Below are 25,265 nucleotides of genomic sequence, written 5' to 3'. Positions count from 1 at the left end.
TGTCAGCAATTAACTGGAATCTAGACTTTTCCCCAATTTTGTGCTTCACTTTCATGCTAACTCTGGAAAACACATTTTATTTTATTTGTGTCATTTCAACAGCATTCTGTTATATGTGGGAAAAGGAAATAATACTGTAAGTGAAATATAAAGTGAACAGAATTAAAATACTTAGAATCTACATGGATATTTTATTTTGCTGTGAGAAACAGTGATAGAAATAAATTAATTTACTATGCAGAATACTTTTTCTGCCACCAAGGTAGTTAGATATGGCTATGCAACTGAAGAGAACATCAGTTTTTCAATCGGCAGTATTTCTGTGCTAGAAAATATCTGAAAGCTGCAAAGTAGATATCTAGAATACGACAATAAGGTCTTTGCAGGATAACTACATTTTCCAAATGAAAAGAGGAAATGTATGGTCTTAAAGACCAGCCTGAGATTTACCACTCCATGGGTAAAAACTTAATTGCAGTGCGACTAGTTAGATTGTTCTAATATATTATCTTGTCTAGTACAGTTGAAAAAAAAATAGCTAAAATTGTTCTTTTGAACTGACTTACTCTATTGGTTTTCTATTTCTTTTAAAGTTCTCTTTTGATAGCATTAAAAAAACATTTTAATTTCACACTTGAAAGTACCATGTATCCTTTCCTGAGTTAATATTGAATATTTTATTTTACTGTCACATTTCAGGTGGTATACAAAAGTATATTTAACTTACATCTATCAAACTGGCTAACCTCTCACTTCTAGTAATTTTTCTGTAGATTCTTAGAGACTGCCTATGTTGAAAATTACATAAAAACAATAGTTTTATTTCTTTTTGTTTGTTTGTTTTGTTTTGTTATTGCATAAACCATAGGCCCTCTAAAAGAATACTGAATTCAAACAGTAATAGTGCACATGCATTCTTGTCTTATTTCTGAATTTTTAAAGTAAATGTCCAACTGAATTAATATTTTCTAAGTCCTATAAAATTTCAGATATAACTCACTATCTTAATATTCTGTTGAAATGACAATATTAACTGGAAATTTCTTAAAGCCATTGCCATACTAGCATAGACAAGAGCTGGGGTAATTGCCCAATTCACAAAAATTCTTGTTTCTGAAAATAACACTCATATTCGGAGAAAAGCCTATGCCACATATTCTGTCCCTTTGCCTTGGGTAATTGGTTAAGGCTTTTTAAGTGATCTTAGCTAGGCCAATCAGAACCTTACCCAAGTTTCTCTTTTCTTCTGTTTTATTTTAGCTGTTGTTGTTGTTGTTTCTTTTTTCAAATGACCATGGGAAACTGAACAAGCCTCTCTAGAAACAATTTCTGTGAGTTATACTGACAATGTGTATGACTCACCATGCGAAAGAAGCCAACCGAGAGTGAAACTGACAGCAAAGGAGCAGCAGAGACAGAAAGCCTCTTGGAGTCTCAAAGTCTGTGCTTTTGCCCCTGAGTCTCCATGCAAGATGGCCCTTCCTACAGACAAATGAGATGCCCAGTGCCTTCCCAATCAATTCTCTGTCTGCCTTGCAAATGAGCATTCTGAGTGATGCGTGAATAAATCACAGCATGATCTCACACAGGGCATCTTGATAATTCACTGAGTCAGACTTCTCAAGTTATGAATTTGGATTCTAGGACACATGGAAAGCTTATGAAGAGCTTATTATTTTTAATTAATACTTTGACAAAAGAAAATTACTGAGTTATTTACTATAATTTGTAAGATGTTACCATTGGGATACATAGGACAAAGAATATACAGTCTTTCTAATCACTATTTTTTATAACAGATTCAAAATTTTAAAAAGCCTTTTCTCTTTTCTCTTGATGGCTGTCAAATTGGATTTACAATCTCTTCTCTAGTGCATGAATATTATGACCCTATGGTTTAAATAGAAACAAAGACAAACATTTTTCTCACTAAAGAATACTTCAACCTCTAATTTCTGAATATCTGGCTGATATTTTTCAACCATCCATAGCTTTGTTGTGTTATATAAAACTTCCCTTTAGGGTATCTTTTATGGGTGTTTTTCTAGTCTACCTCATGCCTACTCAGGTTGATATTTTTTTGCCCTTTAAAATTAAGTTCGCCATCCAGGTTTTAAAGAACTTCTGCAGAGTGGTTACACAATAACTTTACAAACACCTACCTTTTATAGTATTGGGTATCTCTGTGTTTCCTAAGTATCCAAGAATATGATAACCTGACTGCTGAATGTAGTAAAGATTAGCATGTCTCCAACTCTACCAATAAAAAGTGATGGCCAACACCACAAAGTAAATGTATTTGTGATAGTGCAAAGGTAACAATGGAAAGATTTAAATATTATATACTTTTATGTATTGTGTAATTGTAAGCCTTCAAAGTAAAAGCTACAGAAATATATGATACTCAGCAAAGACATGATGAAGGAAGTAGAGATGGGAGGACAGAGATTACACCCAGGCGTTGTGTCCAGTTGCTTAGCTCAGGAGAATATTCACAGCCATAGGCAAAAACAACTTTGCCCAAAGAATCCTGACAAAATAGCAAAACCTAAGAAACATTCAACAGTCTATATTTTGACAGAAAAAAAAATCAGAAGAATGTGAAAGCACTTTATTTAGAATTTTAAATCGATTGCTTTTTTAATAGTGCTGTATAGTAGAAAGGTTTCCTTAAAACCTCTCCTTATAGTCAACACAAATCATAAAAGGGGATGGGGGTGTCCTCCAAAGCATGAAAGTATAAAGATTTGATAATTACTTTCATTTATCCACTAAATGAAAGATTTGTATCCTATACATAAAATTTAGCAATTTTATATAGAACCATGAAATATCAGTTGTATGATGTCAATTGTAAGGGGAAAATGTGCAAGTATTAATAAAACTGGTATACTAAAATACAAATACATTTTGAAATTAGTGCCAACACAGTTCTCTCTGTTGATGGCCAGCCACGAACAGGACTTCTAACAGCATAGGACCTGAGTTTTATTAAGGAAAAGTACAACTTTCTTCCAAGTATTCTTCCACAAGAACACCCTGGTAGGGATGGGATTGTGGCTCAGTGGCAGAGCACTTGCCTCAAGCATGTGAGGAACTGTATTTGATCCTCAGTACCACAAAATAAACAAAATAAAGATTGTGTCCACGTATAAATAAAAATTTAAAAAAAAAAAAACACCCTGGTAAGGAGCACCACTGTGGATTACCAATTTTATCTATTATTATTCTGCTTTCATTTTCTCCAGGAGAAAAAAATGTTAATGAGCAGTGAAATGATAAAAAGCAGCTGCCCAAGAGGCTTCACTGTTTGACCACAATACTAGTTCTATTCTGAGATAGTTTTAGAATGTTAAGGACATTTGTCATTAAGTGTCTTTTTCAGTTACACACTTAAAGAAGACATAGTTCCAAAACATTAACACTTTAAAATATTTTCTGAAATCCTAGAAATGTTCTTTTAAGTCCTTTACTCAAGATTAATGAGTTCTACTAGAAGAAATTGTGCCAATTAGACTTACCCATAATGAATTAGTTCCAACAATCTGATAAATGGTAAATAGAAGGTTGTAATAACTATCAACCAACATCTTATTCTGTCAAACAGTTTACTAAACAATATAATAAATTTTTAACAACAAAGATGGTTTTCAGAATACCTAGTAATAAACCCTATAGTTTAATCATAAACAAAAACAAACATTTTGTTCACTAAAGAATACTTCAACCTCTAATTTCTGAATATCTGGTTGGCCTGTCAGCTGATACAAAAAAAGAACAGGTGTCTGACATTAAATTCTAAATATAAAACAAGAAGACACTGAATATAACATATTAATTATATATTTGGAAGCCCAAAGTCCTGTAAATGGTTCCTACATTTTTAGTTTTATCGCGTATTAATGGTCTGCATCATAATAACTCATTTATTTAGAGGCTAAGCTCAGGTTGTTGTGGGGACCCAATAAAAATGTATATTGAAACACTGCACATTTTTAAAAAGTACAAATGAGTACTAGGATTATTAACATTAAAAAAAAGCACTAGTCTTTCATTGTGAGAGATTGTGGATGAACTACCACTGCTCAGTCCTATATAAATATTTCACAGGAATAGACAGGAAGCCATCATAGGTCATTAAAGGTGAAAGTCAGAACTTTATGCATTCAGAACATTGAGATTTTTACTCTTTACTTTTGTAAATTTCAGGTGAAATCACTGCACAAAAATGTTGGAATGAAGGCCAGCATACCTAAAATTTGTTTCTCATAAAAGTTAACTGAAAACATAACAGAAATATCCATATCCATATCCATGCATGTGAAATGTTGGCATACTGTGCCTCATTTATCTGAAAAAATAAGAAATTGGATTGTTTCACAGGTAATTAGACCTAAGCATATAACAGCACCAATGCCAAAAATTTAGAGATTTAATCGCTATAATCTAACAGTGGCTTGTCTATAAAGCAAAAAAAAAAAAAAAAAAAAAGGCAAAATCATAAAGAGAGAAAATTCTTTCATGGAGAGCAATGGAGATATGTAATTTTCTCAACATTTATAATTGGCTCCTATTTCATGAATTCTTAGAATCAGAGGCAGGGTGAGACTCAGACAAGCTTATCAGATATACAGAAATTAGTTAGCTTTTACATCAATGTTTTAGCAGCATAATTCACAGTAGCTAAACTGTGGAACCAACTTAGATCCTTCAATAGATGAATGGATAAAGAAACTGTGGTATATACACAATGGAATATTACTCAGCAATAAAAGAGAATAAAATCATGGCATTTGCAGGTAAATGGATGGAGCTGGAGAATATCATGGTAAGCGAAGTAAGCCAATCCCCCAAAACACAAAGACCAAATGAATGTTTCCGCTGATAAGTAGATGCTAATCTATAATGAGGGGGGAGGAGATGGGATGAGTGGCGGAATTTGGGATTGAGCAAAGGGGAGGGAAAAGAGGAGTGGAGGCATGGGGATAAGAAATACCGTGGAATGAGAGGGACATCATTACCCTAGGTACTTATATGATTACAAGAATGGTGTGACCCTACTGTTGGAAGGTGCCACATAGGAGTTGTGTGCCTCCTCGCCTTGAGCAATGGAAATGCGGAAACTGGTTTCCACAGTGTGTAGAAGCTGAGTGTCAGCAGGGGAGTGGGTGTTACACAATGGGAATGGGCTGCCTTCTTGCTCCTTTGTAATAACTACCCCTTACTTTTTTAGGATGGAATATTCTACCAAACAGTTCCCCTCAATAAATGAGGCTTCAGAACATGGCTCTTCTCTTTCTTTTTTCTCTGCCCCTCTCACTTCCCTTGCGGGAACTGGGGCCGAGGAGCTATCGCTGAACCCTAAGAAAAAGGTATTTTCTCTCTTTGTGTGATTATTTAGTGCCAGCCCAGTTCACCTGGAGTGACCCTGAATGATTTAGTCCTGTGTCGCAGCACCCTACTTCATGTACAATAACAGAAGAATTGTACAATAACAGAAAAATTGTGTGTACAATGAATCGAAGAGCATTCTGCTCTCATGTATAACTGATTAGAATAAATAAATTTTTTTAAAAACTTGATCTGGGAACTGTCAAGGAAATTATAGATGAAGTTTTTATTAAAATATATGCCTATATGAAAAAAGTGTTTGAAAATTAATCTAATATAAATTTAATGATCTTAATGATCCTAATTTTTGTAAGATACTGAAATAATACACTTAAAGTAACTGAAGGTGCATCTCACACTATATTAACAATGTATGTCAGTGATTGTTATTAATGCAATTCTAACTGAGTCTTAGTTTGCAAAATTGTGAAATAGAAATCAAATGGTCTGGGTTCGAATCCCTGCAGGTAGCACTAATAGTTATGTGCCTTTGAATTTCCTTTGCTTTCAAATAGTTATACAGGTGGAATATCCCTTGTCCAAAATGTTTGGAAACAGATGAGTTTCAGGTTTCAGAGTTTTTCAGATTTGTAATATTTGCATAGATTACTAGTTTAGCATCCCTAAAACATGCTCCAGTATCTGAAACTTTTTGTGAGTGCTCAGTAAGCATTCAAAAAGTTTCAAATTTCAGAACATTAGCTTTTGGGGACTCTTGGATTAGAGATGCTAAATATTCATTAATGGCATACAACTCAGAGGGTTGCTATGAGGATTCAAGTAGCTAAAACATTATTGACACTTTCCTGGCACCTTGAAAGTGTTTAGCATCAGCTGTTGCTATTATCTGTAACCATGTTGTCCAACAGAAATACAAAGCAAGCCACTTAACACATCTCAGATGCTGGATGGCCACATGTGGCTAATGTCTAAAGTACTGGACAGTATAAACAATGACCAAAAATATATTTCTGACACATTTTTTTCTTTCTTTAATAAACATCTAAATCAATTCTGATTTTTTCATTAACCTTTACTTCTTATATTTTTAAGTGAAAGAAAGGTATTAAAGGCCTTAATTTCATATAAAGTATTATTGTAACTGAGGTTATAAATTTCCTTGTTAAGTCCCCCTTCAATTTTTTGTTCCAAAATAATGCTCAAAACACCTATCCCATATCAGAAATGTACCTTTATTGCTTAAGGATAAAGGACTTATGTGGGCATTGAATAAAAAGAATATAGACCCTGAGAGATCCAAAGAAAAAATCTGTAGGTTACACAGGTCAAAGGTGAGTACAACATGATGGATTTAAAAAGAAATTTCTCAGATCAAAATGAAAATAAAAGAAATAAGTTCAATGTATAAATTCTCCCAGATAAATGTTAGATAAAATTTTCTGATGTCAAGCTTCCTCCACTGATGACAAAGATACTATCACGGAAAAACACATAGACACACATGAAACATTTATCAAGGTCAGGGACTTAGAGTACATAGAATGTGAGGAACTGCAACTGGGGAGGGGGGGATGATGGATGGTGGAGAGGAGCAGTATGGAGCAGATGACATCATTTAGACCCTCCACCCTGAGCAATTTTGCTGCGGCCACTGGGTCCACATCCTGTAAGCCTCTCTTTATTATGGTCCCACATCACTACCATATGCAAGTGAAGAAACCAGGCTTGGAAAAAGCTGTCCTAGCATCTTCCTCTTGGTTTTCCTACTGATTTAATCTTCTTTGTTGATTCTACCACATCTGAAAAACACTAGAGTCAGTATACCTTAAGGCTATCTCCTCCCATGTTTTCTTTTCAGTCTGCACACTCAACAAGGCTGACAGAATCCATTCCCCTCATTTTAAATACCCTCTAGATGTCAACACCTTCTGAGTTTGTATCTCCAACCCAAGCTGCTTCCCTGAACGCCAGCAACTTAAATTGGAGATCTATATACCTAGCTGCTCACTAGAAAAGGTGACATAGATAATCAGTTAGCACCTAAAAAGACCCAAATCAGGGGCTGGGGTTGTGGTTCAGTGGGAGAGCACTCGCCTAGGATGTGTGAAGCACTGAGTTCGATCCTCAGCACCACATAAATAAACAACAACAAAAAAAAAGGCATTGTGTCTATCTATAATTTTAAAAGAAATCTTTAAAAAAAAAAAAGACCCAAAACAGAACTCTATTTCTTCCTTAAGTCTTCCTTTATCACAATTAACATCAGCCACCAGTTGTTCTGATTTTCTTTTTAGCAATTATCACCACCAAGTATAATTTGTTTCATGTCTGTTTTTCCCTAGTAGAGTGCAAGCTACATGAGAGCAAGTATTTCTGTCACAATACAGAAGGACAAAAGGGGACTAATTTGTGCTATATGGAAACAGCAGAACTCCAGGGGAGCTATTTGGGATAAAGATTGAATGATACCATGGAGCCAATCAGGACAGAATATGAGTCAGAATGTTTAAGGCAAAGGAAATGAAAATGCAAACTTGGAAATTTAAAAGAAGCTGGTAGTAAAACAGAAGGAACAAAAAAGAAAGCTGTGGGACTGGAGAACAGGGAGCAAGATGGAGACTACTGACAAGGGAGAAAAGGGTAGCAGAGGATGGTTCTAGAAATTAAGTCCCGAGGACTAACGAGTCAAATTTACTATTTTAATACAAATGAAGAAGTGTCTGCCAAGATTTTTTCCAGAAGGCCACAACTGAGCATTTCATATTTCCCTATGGAGTTCTCTTGTTATATTAGTATTGGATCAAATTAATTTTTAACAGCCTGGATAAAATAGTGGCATTTGTACAAATTAGCTGTTGATCTAAAGGAAAAGGGAACTGTTGCTGAGATGGTGTGGACATTGAAGAGATGCTGTCATGAGGCTGATATAGCTTAGAAGCCCCTGTTTGTATTAAGGGTAGTCTAAATCTTTCCACAAGAATACCTCTTTATCAAAATAATTTAAGTATGACATTTTATGGGGAAAAAAATCTAACATTTCCCATAAAATATACATCTTTTTTGAAAGACTATGTTAATAAATTTTAAAAATTTGAATTTTAAACTAATAATAATTTTCTTAAGACCAATACAAAAGACTAATAAATTATTTCTTATAAGATGTGTCATTAAACCTATTCTCAGGGCACAGTGGTAAATATCTATAATCCCACCTACTTTAGAAGCTGGGGCAGAAGGATAGCAAATTCAAGGCCAGCCTGAGCAATTTAGGGAGACCCTGTGTCAAAATAAAAAGGGCTGGGAATGCAACCCAGTGGCAGAGTGCTTGCCTGACATGTGTGAGGTTCTGAGTTCAATCCCAGTACTTCAAAATAGTTAGCTAGATAGACAGCTGTTCTTGGAGTAACCAGGAGATGGCAGGTGTCAGTCAATATCTTAGAAGATGCTGCATCATGGAAGATGATTTTTCTGATCAAAAGTATGAGACAGGATAAATTCTACTTTCAACAGTTTCTGAAATGCTATTCTTTGATTCATTTTTTGTTGTAAAAAAGTGCATTTTTAGTTGGCTTTAGTAGAAATTTGAAAAAAATAAAACAAAAAACAAAAGCCTCAATACTTGAAGTTAGAATGGACTAAGAAGGGATTCCATTTATAAAATCAATGTTTCTTTGGGCTTTTTTCTGCAAATAGTCATTAAGTTACCAAGATGACATATTTATTCATCTTACTCACTACAGCCAATCACTGGTAATAAAAGAGAATTTATTTAAACTGTTAAGTACTAAGTACCCTCTTTCATCTTTATGAGATTTAATATCTTGTTTACTTACTACTGTGACATCCTTAAGACTTTAGTCAAATCCAATTAATATATAATACTCAGGATTTATCAATAAAAGACAATGATTAAATGGTCTTTTAATTAACTAAATAGTTCCTTTACACTTTCCCTGTGTATCCGAAATATTCTACTGTACAAATAAAATAATAATTTTTGAAATACAAATTCTTTGTCATGTCTTTGTATACAATCTGTTACCAGCTATACTATTATTTAATTATTACAGCATCATTTAACTAAAATGTGGATTTATCACTTCAATATTTAGATTTGTGTACTTAATGACTGTTTTGCATATGATCATTGTTGAAATATATTCTGCTGTGCTTTTATCTTATAGAGATTTTTTTCATCACTTTGTACATTTTTTATCTTAGACCTTTAGAAACAACAGCAATTGAAATAATCAAAACCCACAGTTTGACTTCACTCATGAAGTAGAATTTGTCCCTTGTCCCAACATCAGAAACAGGGTGGAAGGCAGAAATGAAGACCTCTTGGACACTAAGACCTGAGGCAATCTTTGTCTCCAAGGCTTAAGTAACTCTGTATTCCTCAACCATTTCCTCTACCTAACCCCTGTCCTTTACCCTGTCATCACACCAGATGACCCTGGTCTCTCAGCTGAGCCTTCTCCATTCCTGAGGCTTTTGACCCAGGTCAGCCACATCTGCCCTCAGCACTATCTGGACCAGCTCCACAGTTATACTCCCACTCTTGAGCCCAAATTCCTTTGGCCTCTCTCTTTCTCTCATTTTGTTCCATGAACCCTCAGCATAAGGAAGTAGCCATGATTGCCCCCTTTGCTTTTGAAGTCTATCAGTACCCTTCTGCTTCAACAATTCCTGTCATCAACCAGGTCCAAATTTTATATTACACTAATCCAAGTCCCTTATCCAGGACCACGTCTTTTACATCAACTATTAACTTGAATCTGACCTCCCAACTATACTTACTGCTCACAGACTAGCATTGGGTATTATCAGAAAAACCCAAGACAACATGGTAACTGGTCTTTTCTGAACACACTTACAATGTCTAACTTTAGTGGCTCTTTTTTTTTTTTAATTTTATTTTTTTGTCTTTTTGTTACTCACTGACCAGCAGTCCTTTTACTCTTCTCTCAGCCTCTGACTGTTGAAAACTTTCTACAAACTCTTGTCACAGCAGACATCCACTCCTTCCTCAGCTATTCTCCACCTATCCAATCAAGCAGTTTACTGTTCCAAATTTCTATGAGGTTTTCATCAATCCCTTCTTTTTCTCCCATTTCAGAGGAAGAGGTTCGCCCCTGGTGCCCATGAAAGCCTCCTTGGTGCTATGGGAACATTCCCATGGTTTTCTTTCCCCACACAGCCTACAAAACCTTCTGATATTTTTCAATATTTAAAAATTATAACCCATGCTATTTGGTTTATTGTTCTGAGCCATTTTCACAGGATTTGAAACACAGCTTTACCCACTGAGAACTGTATATTCCTTGGCTTCCACACCACTTCCAACTTAATTTTCACATCTCTGTAACTACTCTTTCCATTTCTGTCATCAGCTCCTCTTCTGGGCCACAGGGGCACATACTACCCAGGTCTCCCTGTGGAAGCTGAATTTCTGTGCAGCTCATAGAGCTAGAGTGTGTGAGTGCTTAAAGCACTTAAGACAGTGTCTTTTTTAGGCTTCGTACCTCAGATCAAACTCATCCCCGCAGAAAATCATTCTCTGACCTGAAAATATATGAACCTAAGTTACATTATATGACTGTCTCTTTGGACACTGGGACAAGACTCATGATAGATTAATGCTTCCTAAAAATATGGGGACCCCCAACCACCTCAATATACCAGGGCATTTCTCCCCTGCCTTATCTAATTATCACATGCCTGCCAAGTTAATCTCTCCTGAATCCATTATAATCTTGTCATTATTCTCTTCAAAAATTTCTGGCAATTCTCTCACTGCCTATAATAAACATCAAAACGTCTTGGCCTAGCCTCCATCTGGCTACAACTCTCAATCAACCTTCTATTAAACCCTTCTAAGAACCATTAACTGATTCCATGTACTTCTTCCTACCTTGGGGCCCCTGTCCAAGTTCATTTATATGACTGCCGTGCCCACAGTGTTATCCTTCTGCAGCTGAGGCAATACTCCAGGTGAGTCAAGGCCCCCTTACAAGCACTCTCCTTTTATCCATTTAGCAAAATGGCACCACATTCCTAGGCTATTTAATCCACACTTGAGTATTATATGTGTATATCATCCAACAACATCAAAGATGACTGAAGATGTAAACAAGTCTTTAACCCTCACTCTAACTGACAATCAGTAGCAGCATCACCAACTGAACATGTTTAGTAAGTTCCAGGTGCTATGATAAATGCTTTAAAACAAATGAATACACACTGTTATTCTTTCCACATTACAGAAGAAAACAATGGGTCATAGAGAGGCACCAAAACAAAAATGCAAATACAATGAGTCGAAAATTGGATTCTGAAGAGATGAATGTATTACCAATAATTCTGCTCTGATATTTCACAATAATAAGTTAATTTACTACTTGGAAAGCTTTCCCCATTATTCTCAGTTAGCAAAATCCTCTTCACCTTCACAACCCAACTCAAATGTCATCCTTTCAAGAAAGCCTCCTACTAACAAGCTGAAAAAAATTAGTTGCCCCTTCCATGAACTGCTTTTAATGCTTGAAACATGTCTTTATCATAAAACTAAGGTTATTATAATATAACATGCAAACATTTGCTGAATTAGAATCTGTTTCTTAGTGGCAGTTTGTTCGATATTTTTAATTCTTGGAGCAATTATAAATGGCAAGCAAATAAAGACAACTTACATGTGTTCAACAAATGAAATAAATAGGGCAAATATTATCTACTAGCAATATTTGATAATTACAGTCACAAATCTTTTCACGAATACATGCAGCATTTAATGCACATATCAAATTATAAGGTCTAGCATGGCTAATTCAGGAAATCTACTGATTCTTTTAATATGCTGAAACAAAGTGATATCATTAAGAAATAGAAACAGACTTACCAATCTTCGCCTTTCTTCTTCTACTGCAATAAGTAGCCTTGCAAATTCTTTTAGTGATTGAGCTATTTTTTAAAAAGAAAGAAAATCATTAATCTTCTTTCATTGCTAACATTTAATTACACAGAAACAAACATTAAAATTAAATTAGTTATTAATTTGTGTATATGTGGTTTTATTTGTCTAGCATAAAAACGATGTGTGTGTGTATATAATCCTAACAGCTATAGATAAGAGTTGTATGTTTCCCTGCATGTTGCAAATGAAAGTTTAGCAGATAAAGTATATTTTTCTTCAAAGACACTAGAAGAAAAGTTTATACGTTAATTACATAAAATTTAAACACACCAATAAAAGTATAGTAACAGAATCACTTCTAAATAGGGACCCACAATATAAAATATTTTAAATATGAATTATTTTTAAAATTTATAAAAAGCAATAAATCTTGCACTATTTAGAGGTACTTAGTTACATCCAGTAAACTTCTGAATTCCAGAAGCCTAAGGGTTGTAGATATTTAAAAACAATCTATATTCTGAAGGGGTCGCTGCTCTTTCACATCCATTTAGGTCTTTGCCATTCAATTAAGTGTGGTCAGAAGGATGAGCAACATGAGCATCTTGGGAGCTTGTTAGATAGAAATGCAGACTGTCAGGCCCCATCCTCACAATCTGCATTTTAACAAGATCCTCAGGTTAACTGACTTATATTAAAATTGAAAAGCACTGCTTCAGAAAAGTACCTGTACCTATATTGTCCTGTCTTTAATGGCAATTAGACAAGGAAAATCATCTAAATTAGAGGGGGAAAGAATCAAGTATTCAGAAACATTGGGAGAACAAATCCTAAGTAAATTAATTAATGGGGAGTTACAATAGCATAGTCTTCAAAAATGCATAGCTCAAATGGTAATTATGAAAGAGTGATTCATCCACATCAGTGTTTATACCTAGACTTCAACATGAATTCTTAACTAACATCTGAATGTCTGGATTATAAAAATGGTAACACAAATAAAGTCAAAGCAAATCTTTTTTTTTTTTTTAATTTAAGCATTAAGCCTTCCCTTTTATGTCCTTATTATTAAGCTCTTGGTCTCCTCCTTTTCCCATACAAACAATGAAAACATTCTAGGCTACCAGAGGTCTAGTTAGTCTGGCACAGAGTCTACAATAAAGGCAGGCAAGTGAGGAAAACAAATCCAGAGTGTGATCAGAACTCATTAAGGAAGAGAATTAATGTTTTCCACTCAAAATATTAAAAATTTCAGGGCTGGGGTACCGCTCAAGTGGTAGAGCTTTTGCCCAGTATGTATGGTTCCTGGTTCCATCCCTGGCACAGCTAAATAAATGAATAAATATAAAATTTTAAATAATTAAATTCCATTCTAGGATTTTTCTCTTTTAGGAACCACTAGGCTTTAACTCACTCATGGGAGGCAAGTGCTCTACCACCGAGTCAGCCTCAGTCCCCAATTTTGATGACAGTAAATGGACTAGAAATATATTTTATAGGTATAAAGATTTTCAACTGAGTACCTAATAGCATATTATAAGTTTTGTACATTTTTTGGATAAAGAAACCTGATGGAATAGTGTTGGAAAGGTGTCAACTGCCACCAAAGCTCTCTGAGGAAAAAGAGGTCAGCAAAACCCTGGATGATGGAAATATTAAAAATATTAGAAAGCCTGCAGAGAAAAGAGGCCAAGAGGTAAGCCAGCTCAGGCTGCAAGTCTGGAGGCAGCAGGAACTTCGAAGGGTGAAGAAATTGGAAGAAATAAAATTAGAGACTAACTGAAAGTCTGTGTAAGAGGCATGTCAGGACCCCAGACTTCTAACTTAGTGACTCCCAACTTTTCTAATGAATGTCAAAACATTTAACCTCAGATGCCTCCTTTTACCAGAAGCTATTGGACAATGCGCTCTAACTAAACACGGGCATGAATCATGAGAAAAGAGGAGATGGATTCCAGGAAACAGGAGAACCAGGATAGAAGGGAAGCGGGTGGAACTCCCAGAGGACACAGAGGGCACCCAGGTCAACAGCTGCACCAAGGCCCACAGAGAATCTTGTGCAAACTAGAGTAAGAGTCGGGGGTTCTAGAAACATACATCCAGAGAAAGGAACAAAAACCTGATCGATGTTCTGATGTATCTGAGGGTAGTGAGGGGAATTACAACACTGGAAAATAGTTTAATTATAAATTAGCAAAAAACACATTAAAGGAAGGAAGGAAAATTCAACATCTTTTATTAACTCCCAGGAAAACAAATATATACAAATGAAACAATCATAATAAACTAAGTAGCTGAGTACTAAGTAACAGGTATGAAATTACTATAATATAAAAACTAAAAATGAATTTTAGCAAAATTGTCTTAATTGAGAGAATGGAGGGAAAGAAAATGTAAGGTAGTGTAAAGAAAACGTAAGGTAGTGTAAAGTTGAGACATGTGTGACAATAGGATGGCATCCAAAACTGGAAAAGAAAACTCAAGAGGCAGCAAGGATAATCATGGTCTTGGAAATAACAGAAATGACAAAGTTCAAAGTGGTTTTTCTGGAAAATTTAAAAAAGCAGTAGGGACTAGGAGTAACAATATAGGAGACTGCTAGTTTTTATAAAACCTAATAAAATTTATAACTTTTTTAAACAAAAAATTTTTTTTTGCACTCTGTAGCTTAAGATATGTGAGGGAGTAGATGACATATGATAAAATATCACAAAGGGTTAAATAATGCACAGCACATAGAAGTCTGTTGTCAGCTATTTGGAATAAAAATACAACTCAATTTTGGATTGGCAGAGGCATACCAGAACCTCCCACTTGGTCAATTCAGAAAATTAGGACTGGACAATGCAGTCCCAGGCACTGCTGCCCTGGCTGCAGGGTCATGCCTGTGACAGTTTCTCAAGTCCACTGGCCTCCCCAAGAAACTTCCTACTCCAAGAATAAATTATAGATTTGCCTTAAATCAGATTTTTGTAATAAGCAAAGAAACTCAGGTTCTCATTTTGCTCTTCTCCCTCCTTGTCCAAAAACGAATGATGTTGTTTTCTACTTTACTTGAATGGTTTTCTGGTCTGTTTCCCATATAAATACTATTTATAGCCTCAGTAAGATATTAGTTGATTATAATGGAAATGTCTGAGGAGAAAAATTTTAACATGCAAAAGCAATTGAATGTCTGGTTCCCCACAACAAAAACTACTCTCCCTCCAGCAGATTTTTGGAACTGGACCCAATTTGACAATTATAGTCCCTCTTTTTCTTTTGTTGGTTCTTCTGAGAAAGGACTTCAAAAAAATTGATTATTCTTTTTAAATATTATAGCCTCAGTTCTATAAAAGTCAAAATCTAGACATTCACATTCATCATTTTTTGTATAAGAAAATAACATAGCCAGGAACCCTAAATATTCTCCTCATGAATTAGTAACAGTGGCCTACTAATTTCTTAATCCTATAAAATTTTCTCTAAAATATTTTTTACAATGATTTCAAAGTACTACATTAATAGTTTACTAGGGACAACATAACAGAAATTAACAGTCCACATAGTAGGCATGAAAGATTCAAGGTGTTACCATATAAACTGGATTTTAGCAGAACAGGCTGATGGGGATCCCCAGTCACTTCCCATGCCTTCATAGTATAATAGGAAACTGCCAGAAGGCAGGCAGATCCAACCTGTCCAGTATCACCCAACAACTCACTAAGACAAGAGGCCAGTGTTAGCATGTCTGGTGCACAAGACCCCACAAATGCCTTAAAAATCCAAGAGAATTGCAGGGAATGTATTCCACACCAGACCTTAGGCATGAAACATATGGAATAACTCCCTTAGCAACTATCATAATGCTTTACATGGAACAGCTACTGGGTGTGTGTGTGTGAATGCTTGAGGTATTCCTTATAAGACAGTTAGGAAAACTGACAGTATTTTTTTATAAGACACAAATTTCTAACAGTCAAGGATAAGCAATTTTCTGTGATGTACCACATTTTATTAATATGAATAAATAAGGCTTTTTACTATCCAATTTTGGGAATCCAGACTGACATTTGGTTTTTCCATTACAGATTTTGACCCTATGTGTGTTATATGACAGGAGCTTAATTTAGCGTGAGCCATATTCCAAAAACAATACTTAGAACACGGTGGATTTTCAATAGATGTTCGTTAAATGAACTAATGAGTTTAACAATACATTCCCACAGTCTATTTGCTCTACGAGGAGAAACATGCCAGCTCTTACTCTAGAATTCAGAAAATACTACAAAAAGGATAGGCAGATACTTTGGAAAATTATGTCGGCTATCTAAACTCCTGCCACCTGCATAAAACTTTCCTGGCTAAATTCATCAATAATAACCTCTCCCCTTCCTGTCCATCCAGAGCATGCAATAATTGGAAAGCAATCAAAATACAGTTTCATATGTAAATGGTAACTTTCCAACAAATTATTGGGGTCAAGAATACTGTTATAGGTTACCTTTTTATGTCTACAACATAATATTGGAAAAACACTTTCAGAAAAAAAATAAATCTATACATTAAAGTGTATTTATGGCAGGTCCTGAGAGTATGAGCACTCAGGAGGATATCAGTTGAACTGCACCCTAGACAGAGATGAAGCATGCTGATGGCTTCAATATTTGCCAAGAACATAAATTCTGAAACATCCCTGGATAGTCTAAAATACCTATTTCCTAAATTAATCATTCTCAACTTCCTAACTTAATCTTAAATTTACCCTACTGCTTCTGACTAGAAAACCTGTTTAATGACTGAACGAGGAATAGGAGAGAATAAAGAAAACTGCTCTCTGTTCATTGTTGATGTAACTCAACTATCTTACATACTAAGCATTATACAATTAAATGTTTCAAATCGATCAGCTTGAGTTTTATGCATTTTAAAACTCAGTGAGAACTGAGAAAGCACCTGTCTCATAGCCAATCAACATTTATATCATAATCAGAAAATGCTGTATTAAACTCTTCTCACAGAAGTCTTTCCTCAAACAGCCTATATACCCAAGCACAAGTACAGATCAATCACAGCATGCTTTATTTGTTAGAGTAAGCAAATCACTTATGACCTCCAGATATGCTACAGCAGAGAACTGGGTCAGCCACTTTGTTAAATCTCAAAGAAAACATGAAAATGTGTAAAAATCTATGAATGCCTGATTGAGCCAATGCAATTACATTTTATAAGTTCAGGTGATACCCAATAATAATCTCACTTCTCTATGTGGAAGCAAGATGCAGGCTCTATCAGGCCCTTTCTTAGCATCTGTCTAGATTAACTAACTTTTCATAAATAGTAGGAAACAGACAGTAAAACATCAATACAATTTCACCAGAGTAGGTGAATTGGTCATATTCTTCTGGATTTAGCACACTGAGAAAAATTAGAGTAGCATTAGTACACATAGCCAAATGACACCTGGCACTGCACTGTAAGTATACAGTGACTTAAGGGCCATCATATCACAAGCAGTTCATCCCTGAAACTGACACTGATGAGAGAATTTTAATTCTTCGAATTTTTTTTAAAGAAAATCAAAGGTAGATATAGGCTGTAGTAAACAACCGCTTTGAGAAATGATGTAAGCCGTACACAAAGCAAGAAAAACAATCAGCTTATGGTATTCCTAAGTAATAAATGCCAGGCACCTAATTGGATGAAGTGGCATTAAAGTGACACTAACTTTCCCATCAAATATCAGGTGACTTTGGTAGTAATTAATACCCCCAATGATAGATCATCCACTTTGTCTGCTTCATGGCAGACACACAAATTCTTCTTATTATTTTCTGGGAGCCACAACTTCAAATAAGGCTTTTCCACTCCATTTGTGGCTTCAAGTTCCATGGATGCCTAGTTGCAAAGCTAATAAGCCAACAGAAAAGAAAAAAAAAAATGATGGGTTTGGTGAACACTGGCAGGTCACTGTAAATACATAATATTTCTCAGAGGCACCCATCTCTCATCTAACATTCCACAGTCTCTGGGAATCCAAGGTCTCAGATAAAAAACACATGGAATTTAGTTATCTTTGAGGTAATTAAACCTGGCTCTCCATAATGTCCTTTTTGTAGTCAGACATTTTAATTGTCAAAAAACAAAACTTGCCAGGCACAGTAGTACAGATGCCTGCAATCGCAGAGGCTCAGGAGGCTGAGGCAGAAGAATTGCAAGTTCAGCCTCAGCAATTTGGAGAGACCCTGTCTCAAAATAAAAAATAAAAAGAACTGGGGATGTGGCTTGGTGGTTAAGCACCCCTAGATTCAATCCCTGGCACATACAAAACAAAACAAAACTCATCTTCACCTTGAACACAAGTCCCTGAAAATGAGGATTTAAATTCCATTCTTCCATCCTATTGATGCATCCCAGAGTCTCACTGCATGCAAGTGAACTAAGTTCGGGTAAGCATGATATATATCACGTTGAAAGAGCCTGTTAGTCATTATTTGAGAGATTATTATAGCTGTGTTTTCTAATTAAGTATTATAGCTCCATATCAAATACACAACCTACAAATGAAAAGGGTAAAAAAATTAGACTTTTATCAAGCCAACTACACTCTGCAGAATTCAGAACAACCTGGTCTCTACTTGAGACTTGTCTATTACCATGACATGTGCCATATTTTGTCCCAGCACTCAGACTGCACAGGACACATGTAAGTAATCCGTAATTTGCACTCAATTGGTTTATTATCAAGAGATTTCTTTATGCTTCCTCAGTTCCTGTGTATCCTCTAACTATACTACCCAGACCCTCTGCAGGGGTTATAACTTATAATCCAGTCTCCTTTTGAACGCTCAACTCCTTTTCCTACTGCCTCCCTCAACAGCTGGGGTCTGACATTTCATAGGTTCTCAGGCACCCAAGATATCCTTAATTGGGTCTGTCCACATTGTTCCCAACATTGCCACTGCAAGTGTGGGATGAGAATCAGAACCTGTGACCCAATCTTCCACCTCTCACACTCTTCTGGTCTGTGGATATTTAGTCTGGTTTCTCTCATCCTACTGGAGAAATAAGAAGAAAGAAATCTCCTGCAATCCAGAGACTTGGTCTATAAGAGAGCACAACACTACTGCTCCAGACCATTCAAATTATCCATGAAAACTGAGAATTATCATCTAGGGTACAGGTAACAATGGATGCACAGAAATAATTCTAGGCTATATATCAAATAGTTTTTCCTTTTCCTGAGTGGACATAGGGCTTTGTAGTATAAATATATGTTTACCTTCAAACTGCCAAACTACAAGGTAGTTTGAGTATGTGTGTGTGTGTGTGTGTGTGTGTGTGTGTATGTATATACACACACACATACACACACACACATATATGTATGTATGTATAAATATCAGAGTTTAGGCATATATATTATATATTAATTGGGCTTATATGTGTTACATATAAGACTGAAAGTACTGTTTAGCAACAAAGTATTTGCCTAGCATGCATGAGGTCCTGGGTTTTATCCACACAAAGGTGTAGTCTGTTTTATATGCATTTACACAAAAGCACACATTTTGGTAAATAAATAAATATAAATATAAAATAATCTCCTTTCAATGTCATACCAAACTCAACTGGCTTTTCCCTAGACCTCATCACACCCTTAATACTTCAGACGAATTTCATTTGAATTCTTGAGAAAACCTTTGACTGAGATCTCATCAACATAACAAGTCTCACTGTGCATGCCATTGGTACAAGTTGCTTCTTTTGCTTTCTTTGAAAGCACACACTTATGTGCTAATGAAAATCATGCAATTTTGAAGTTACCTTGCTTTTTTGTTTGTTTTGGTTTTTTGGTACCAGGGATTGAACCCAGAGGCACTCAATCACTGAGCCACATCCCCAGCCTTTTTTAGTTTTTGAGACAGGATCTAAGTTGTTTAGGGTCTCATTAAGCAGCTTTAACTGGCCTTTGACTTGTGATCCTCCTGCCTCAGCTTCCTGAGCCACTGGGATTAGATTTGCTTTGTTTTTGTTTTTTGTTTGTTTTGTTTTAGGGGTGTTTCCAGAAGCCAAATCAACCCCCAATTCAGAAACCATTCTCTCAGGTGGGAGAACACTCACATTTTGGAGTACTTACAGTGGTGATTGTTACATCTATTTTCTAAGTTAATGTCCACACAATGATATGCAAGACTGAAGCAGAAACTGTCTTCATTTCACAGAGAGAAGGAGCATCGACTACCTTGACAGCTTGCCCCATGACCCCAAAGCAAGTACAGGAAGAAGCATGTATTTAATTTTGATTGTTGAGTTCCAAAACCTATTCTCTTCCAGCAAACCATATTACCAAAAAAAAAAGAGTAGCGCCAGCCTACTGCCCTTCCACAGTACAGGAGGAAAAGAACAGGCTTATCAACTTTAAAGGCAAACAGTCATAGAGCTGTTTGTGCTCCAAGAGTAATCAGGCGCCAAGTCTCCTGCCTTTATGGGAACAATCAGTAATTTGTTGCTGACAGAAAACCACTTACACCTCGCAATCCCCCCAGACTCACAGTCATCGGAACTGACCTCCTAGCACCATTCACATTCCACAGCCTGAAGCACCCCATTCATACTCCTCTGAACCCAGTCCTCTTGCCACCCCCCAGTGAAGCTTCAACATCCGCTTCCTTGCCCAGCTTCTCTTTTCCACAACCTCTGAAACTCCAGTGACCTCCTGGCTGTAATTCGCACACCCACAAGGACACTAAAAGTTCAAGTATCTAACCCCTTTGGTTTTGCTTTTTTGGCAATCCTTTCATTCAACTCTAGTTTACTCCTAATCTCATTTCCCACAGCGGCTATCTTAAAAGAATGTTCTTCTTTCTCAAGAACCTAACCCCAAATTCCCCTCATCTTACCAGATGTACTGGTCTCCTGCTTCTCTGAGAGAAGTTCAAGACCCTCAGATCCACAGTCTCTATTCTTTCTCTTCACTTTGCCTCCCTCACACAAAAGCCACCCTCTTACTCTCTAAAGCCAGGGACTCTTCATTAAGCTTCTAGTCTTGCCTCTCTCCCTTCCCCTCCCCTCCCTGTTATTTCTATCATTGTTCCTTCCTCCTCACAAAGTTATTTCTTTGTCCTCTCCACCTCAAACTAATACCCAGGGACCTAGCATCCTAATGAGGTAAGAGGAGAAGGATGAAGGCGTGCAGGAGGAGATTTAACTGATTCAGGTCCTAGCACTGAGCAAAGCTCTCTAATGCTCTCAGCATCCCAAGAGAAAAATCACATATAAAATGCCCAATCCGGTCACCATTCTATTCATTTTATAGAGAGGAAAACTGAAGCATACCAGTTTGATAAACTGCATGGTCACAGAACTAATGACTTGGAGAGTTAAACTTTGAACCCAAGTAAGTCACCTGAAATGGACATACTTTGCCACTCCTCGAGACAGAGCCCCACAGTCACTGTCCTAAACTAATAAGTCAATTACCTCCTGGGAATTTCTCCTAGGAAGTCTGTCTGAATCTCAAACTTAACAGGCCTCCCAGGTCTGTTCCCAGGTTCATATCCTGACCACATAAAAACAAATAATATACTCACAATCCCATTCTCCTAGTAAGCTAAGTGACGAATTATCTTCAGTTCTTCCTTCCATACATCCAACCACCAAATGCTAATTTCTCTTCTCCTCCCTTCTTACATACCCAGTCACTTTACCTCTGTTGTATTCCTTGGTTTCCCAGTTTCTGTGGCTCTAACTTACTGTACGTATTAATGCCATACATTAATAAAGATACATACAGAATAAAATTCCTAGAGGGCATCTTCCAGTATGTCATTTTCCAATCCAAAATCTCTGATGGGTAAATAACATTCAAATTCCATCCTGCAAGTGCTTCAGGGCCTCCATAATGTAATCATAAGGTACCTTTGCAAGTGACTTAATCCAAGATGTTACTACTTCTAATCTTGAACTTCATACATTGAAACTACTCAACATTCCTATAGCTTCCTATTTCCATGTCTTTCCATGCATATCCTAGCTGCATATTACGGTAACCACTAGGTCCCAGTTCCTCTTTTTGGACATGTTCTGGTGTCCCCAGCCAGAAATCCCTTCTCTGGTTTGGAATTCTCACAACATTTTTGTCCTGACTATACCTAAAGTACTCAGCATGTATTCCTTAGTATACAGTGATTACAACATGAAATTATTTTTGAACCCTTTTACTGAGTCAACAATAAAGATAATATTTTATTCAGGTTCGCATGTTTTACAAGGTTTCTTTATACTCAGAAGACTCGTCATGGGTAGAGGATTCTAGAGAATCTAAAGTCCACATCAGTATAAACCACAGTTTGAAAAATCTGAGCTTTTTTGTTTTCACTCCTGGGAAATTTCTACTATATTTACACTGGCCCATGAAAATAATCTCAAACCTTTAAAACAAAGCCTTTTTTCAAGCTCTGGCTGATAAGAAATGACTGGGTTCTCCTACAAACACATGTGGTATCTACAGATTTGGTGGTTCCACTGGCACAGCACTGGGCATCTGGTGATTCAAAAAGCATGTATCTGGAATAGACTAAAATTCTAGCCCCACCCCCACTCCTATCCAACTGTGCCTCTGCATAAACCACAAGCCTATCATTTAAAGCCGTGGTTTGTAACAGGCTGCATGAGACACCAACAATCTCCATCAAATGAATGGCTACTGAGGCACCAAGAGGGGAGTCCACCTCTGTTCAGTTCTGGGATGAAGCTCAACAGTCAAACTCTTAAGACTCTACACAATTGATTGTGATGGTAGGTGGTCTGGCAATTTCTAACTTTGGGGAAAAAAATAAAATATATGCTTTGTATAATAATTAAAGGTTCAAATTACATTTAAGAAGGAAACAATATATATTGCTATAAGATTTGTAAGGATCATCTCTACTTCCTTGCTTGAAGCTCATCAGTATCCCAATGGCAAAAATAGCACTTTCAGCTCCCAGCCATCTTATTTGAATCCCAAGAATGAAGCAAGACTCAAAAGCTCTTTTCTCCATAGAACCTTGAATCATGACTCACCAAGTATCCTAAATTTTATCTTTAAAACAGAAATTACTCTAGATTAGCCCTTTTTCTTAGTCACAAATTCCTAGATAAACATCTAAGGCAAACTTGTTTCTTTTAATTTTTTTTAGGCCTATTAGTCAACTCTGTACTTCTTTTCCAACCTCCCCCACCATATTCTGTCTCGGTCTCCATTGCTTATATATTTCTCCTTGATTTTTGCCAGTGATTTCCATTAATTTCTGGGAGTCCTGCCTCCCAACTCCTTTCAGATGCAATCTCCATGCCTATGGCCTTTCTGGTCCAAACATTTTATGTCAAAAAAAAGTGAAAGTATATTTTTTAAAATATTGTTTTGGTTGTCAATGGACCTTTATTTTTTAAATTTATTTATTTATCTGCAATGCTGAGAATCAAACCCAGTGCTTCACACATGCTAGGCAAGCCCTCTACCACTAAGCTATAACCTCAGCCCCAGAACTATACTTTTTGTCTTTTCATTCACATTTAGAAAAGGGCTTCCTTGATACATAAAGAATTTGGTGATCAAGGTAACATGAAATTACCTGAACTGGCAAAAGCTGTAATTCATCTTATATGGATGCCAGGATAAAGTTCCTAAAGGGCAACTTCAATCAAATGCCCAGAGTGTCTCTTGAGAATCTGCATATTAATTTTGAGACTATAGAACAAAGCCCTCTATAATGTTCTCTGGTTCTTATTCTCCAGCTTAGAGGATATTACATCGCAGTTTTCTTCAGTATTGGAATGATCAAAACAATGAAAATGAACATGCAGCCAGACTGAACCAGGGAAAAGAGAAGATGATCCGGAATAGGAGGGCAGACAGAGAAGCAGAGAAATGCTCCAACATTCTAAATGCTTCTGAAGAAATCTAGTGCTTGTACAGTACGGCCTATATGACTCGAAAACATTTACTGCTTTTGCACCAAATGGTTTTATTCCTGGAATTGGATCAATATCTATGGAGTCATGTAAATTTGCTAACACAGGGAATGGCAGATAAAGCAAGGTTCATTTTATGGATAGTTTGCCATAACACTACTCTCTTGAAATAACAAATATTAAAATTTTAGAACAAAATTTAAATAACCTTCATGCTTCTTGTATCTCCATAACATAAGTGAATATATAATAAACTTACATATTTTGTCATATAACTCCTCTGACAAGAATGCAAACCCCATGGGGGCAGGGCTTTTATGTTTTGTTTGTTTTTGGTTTTGTTTTTTGATCTGTTTTGCACACTGATATGTCTTCAGAATCCAACACAGTACTTCACAAAACATAGGTGATTGGTAAGTGAATAAACAAGTAAATCAAGAGTCAAATTCATGACTTAGGAGCCAGGTGGTCAGGGTTTTAGTACTGGTATGACTTCAGAAAAACATTTCACCTCTAAGTCTCATGGAAAATGATAGTATTAGCTCTCATGTTTGTCAAGTTCTCTTCCTACTCTAATAAGCTAAATTTAGGGTTCTAGGAAATCACAGCCTCAGGGCTAAGTCAGAAGCATCATTTCTAATCATTAAGAGAAACAATACCTCATGAAATTCCCTCCTTGTCCACACCTACATGTCCATAAAGGAGGTAAAAGAATGACCCCAGAATTAGAGAAATGCAGCTCCCAGACAGATATAAACTACTCCACACCAAGAAATCACTGTGGAATAATACTATCTTCAAAGTTGGGGCAGAACTCAGCTTATACTCAATGGGGTTAGAATAAATTCCTCAAAGCAAACTGAGAAACTACAAATAAAACAGGACCTTTTTATGAGCCGTCCATGGGCTGTGTGTGTGGACTACTGCACACAGTAGGCAAATGAGGGAATAGGTCTAGCACTGGGAACTCCCTGTAGCATTCCCTCAGGGATTGATCACATGATGCAGGTGAACCTCTCCCTCAACTCTGCCTAAGATCCCACACATCACATGAGATGGGCGT

General features: G+C 36.3%; 1 protein-coding gene across 1 annotated transcript in view; it reads right to left on the bottom strand.

Moving 5' to 3' along the window:
- The window catches only part of Arhgap42 (Rho GTPase activating protein 42), a 261,757-nt gene that overhangs the window by 156,000 nt on the left and 80,492 nt on the right, over positions 1-25,265 (bottom strand). Inside the window, exon 3 of the mRNA XM_027930617.2 lies at positions 12,251-12,312. Within this exon, the coding sequence (XP_027786418.1) occupies positions 12,251-12,312 (62 nt within the window). The remainder of the gene's footprint in view (positions 1-12,250; positions 12,313-25,265) is intronic.

This window comes from Marmota flaviventris, chromosome 9 (genome assembly GCF_047511675.1).
Source record: "Marmota flaviventris isolate mMarFla1 chromosome 9, mMarFla1.hap1, whole genome shotgun sequence".
NCBI classification, from domain to species: Eukaryota; Metazoa; Chordata; class Mammalia; order Rodentia; family Sciuridae; genus Marmota; species Marmota flaviventris.
This window is presented reverse-complemented; position numbering and strand designations above follow the sequence as displayed.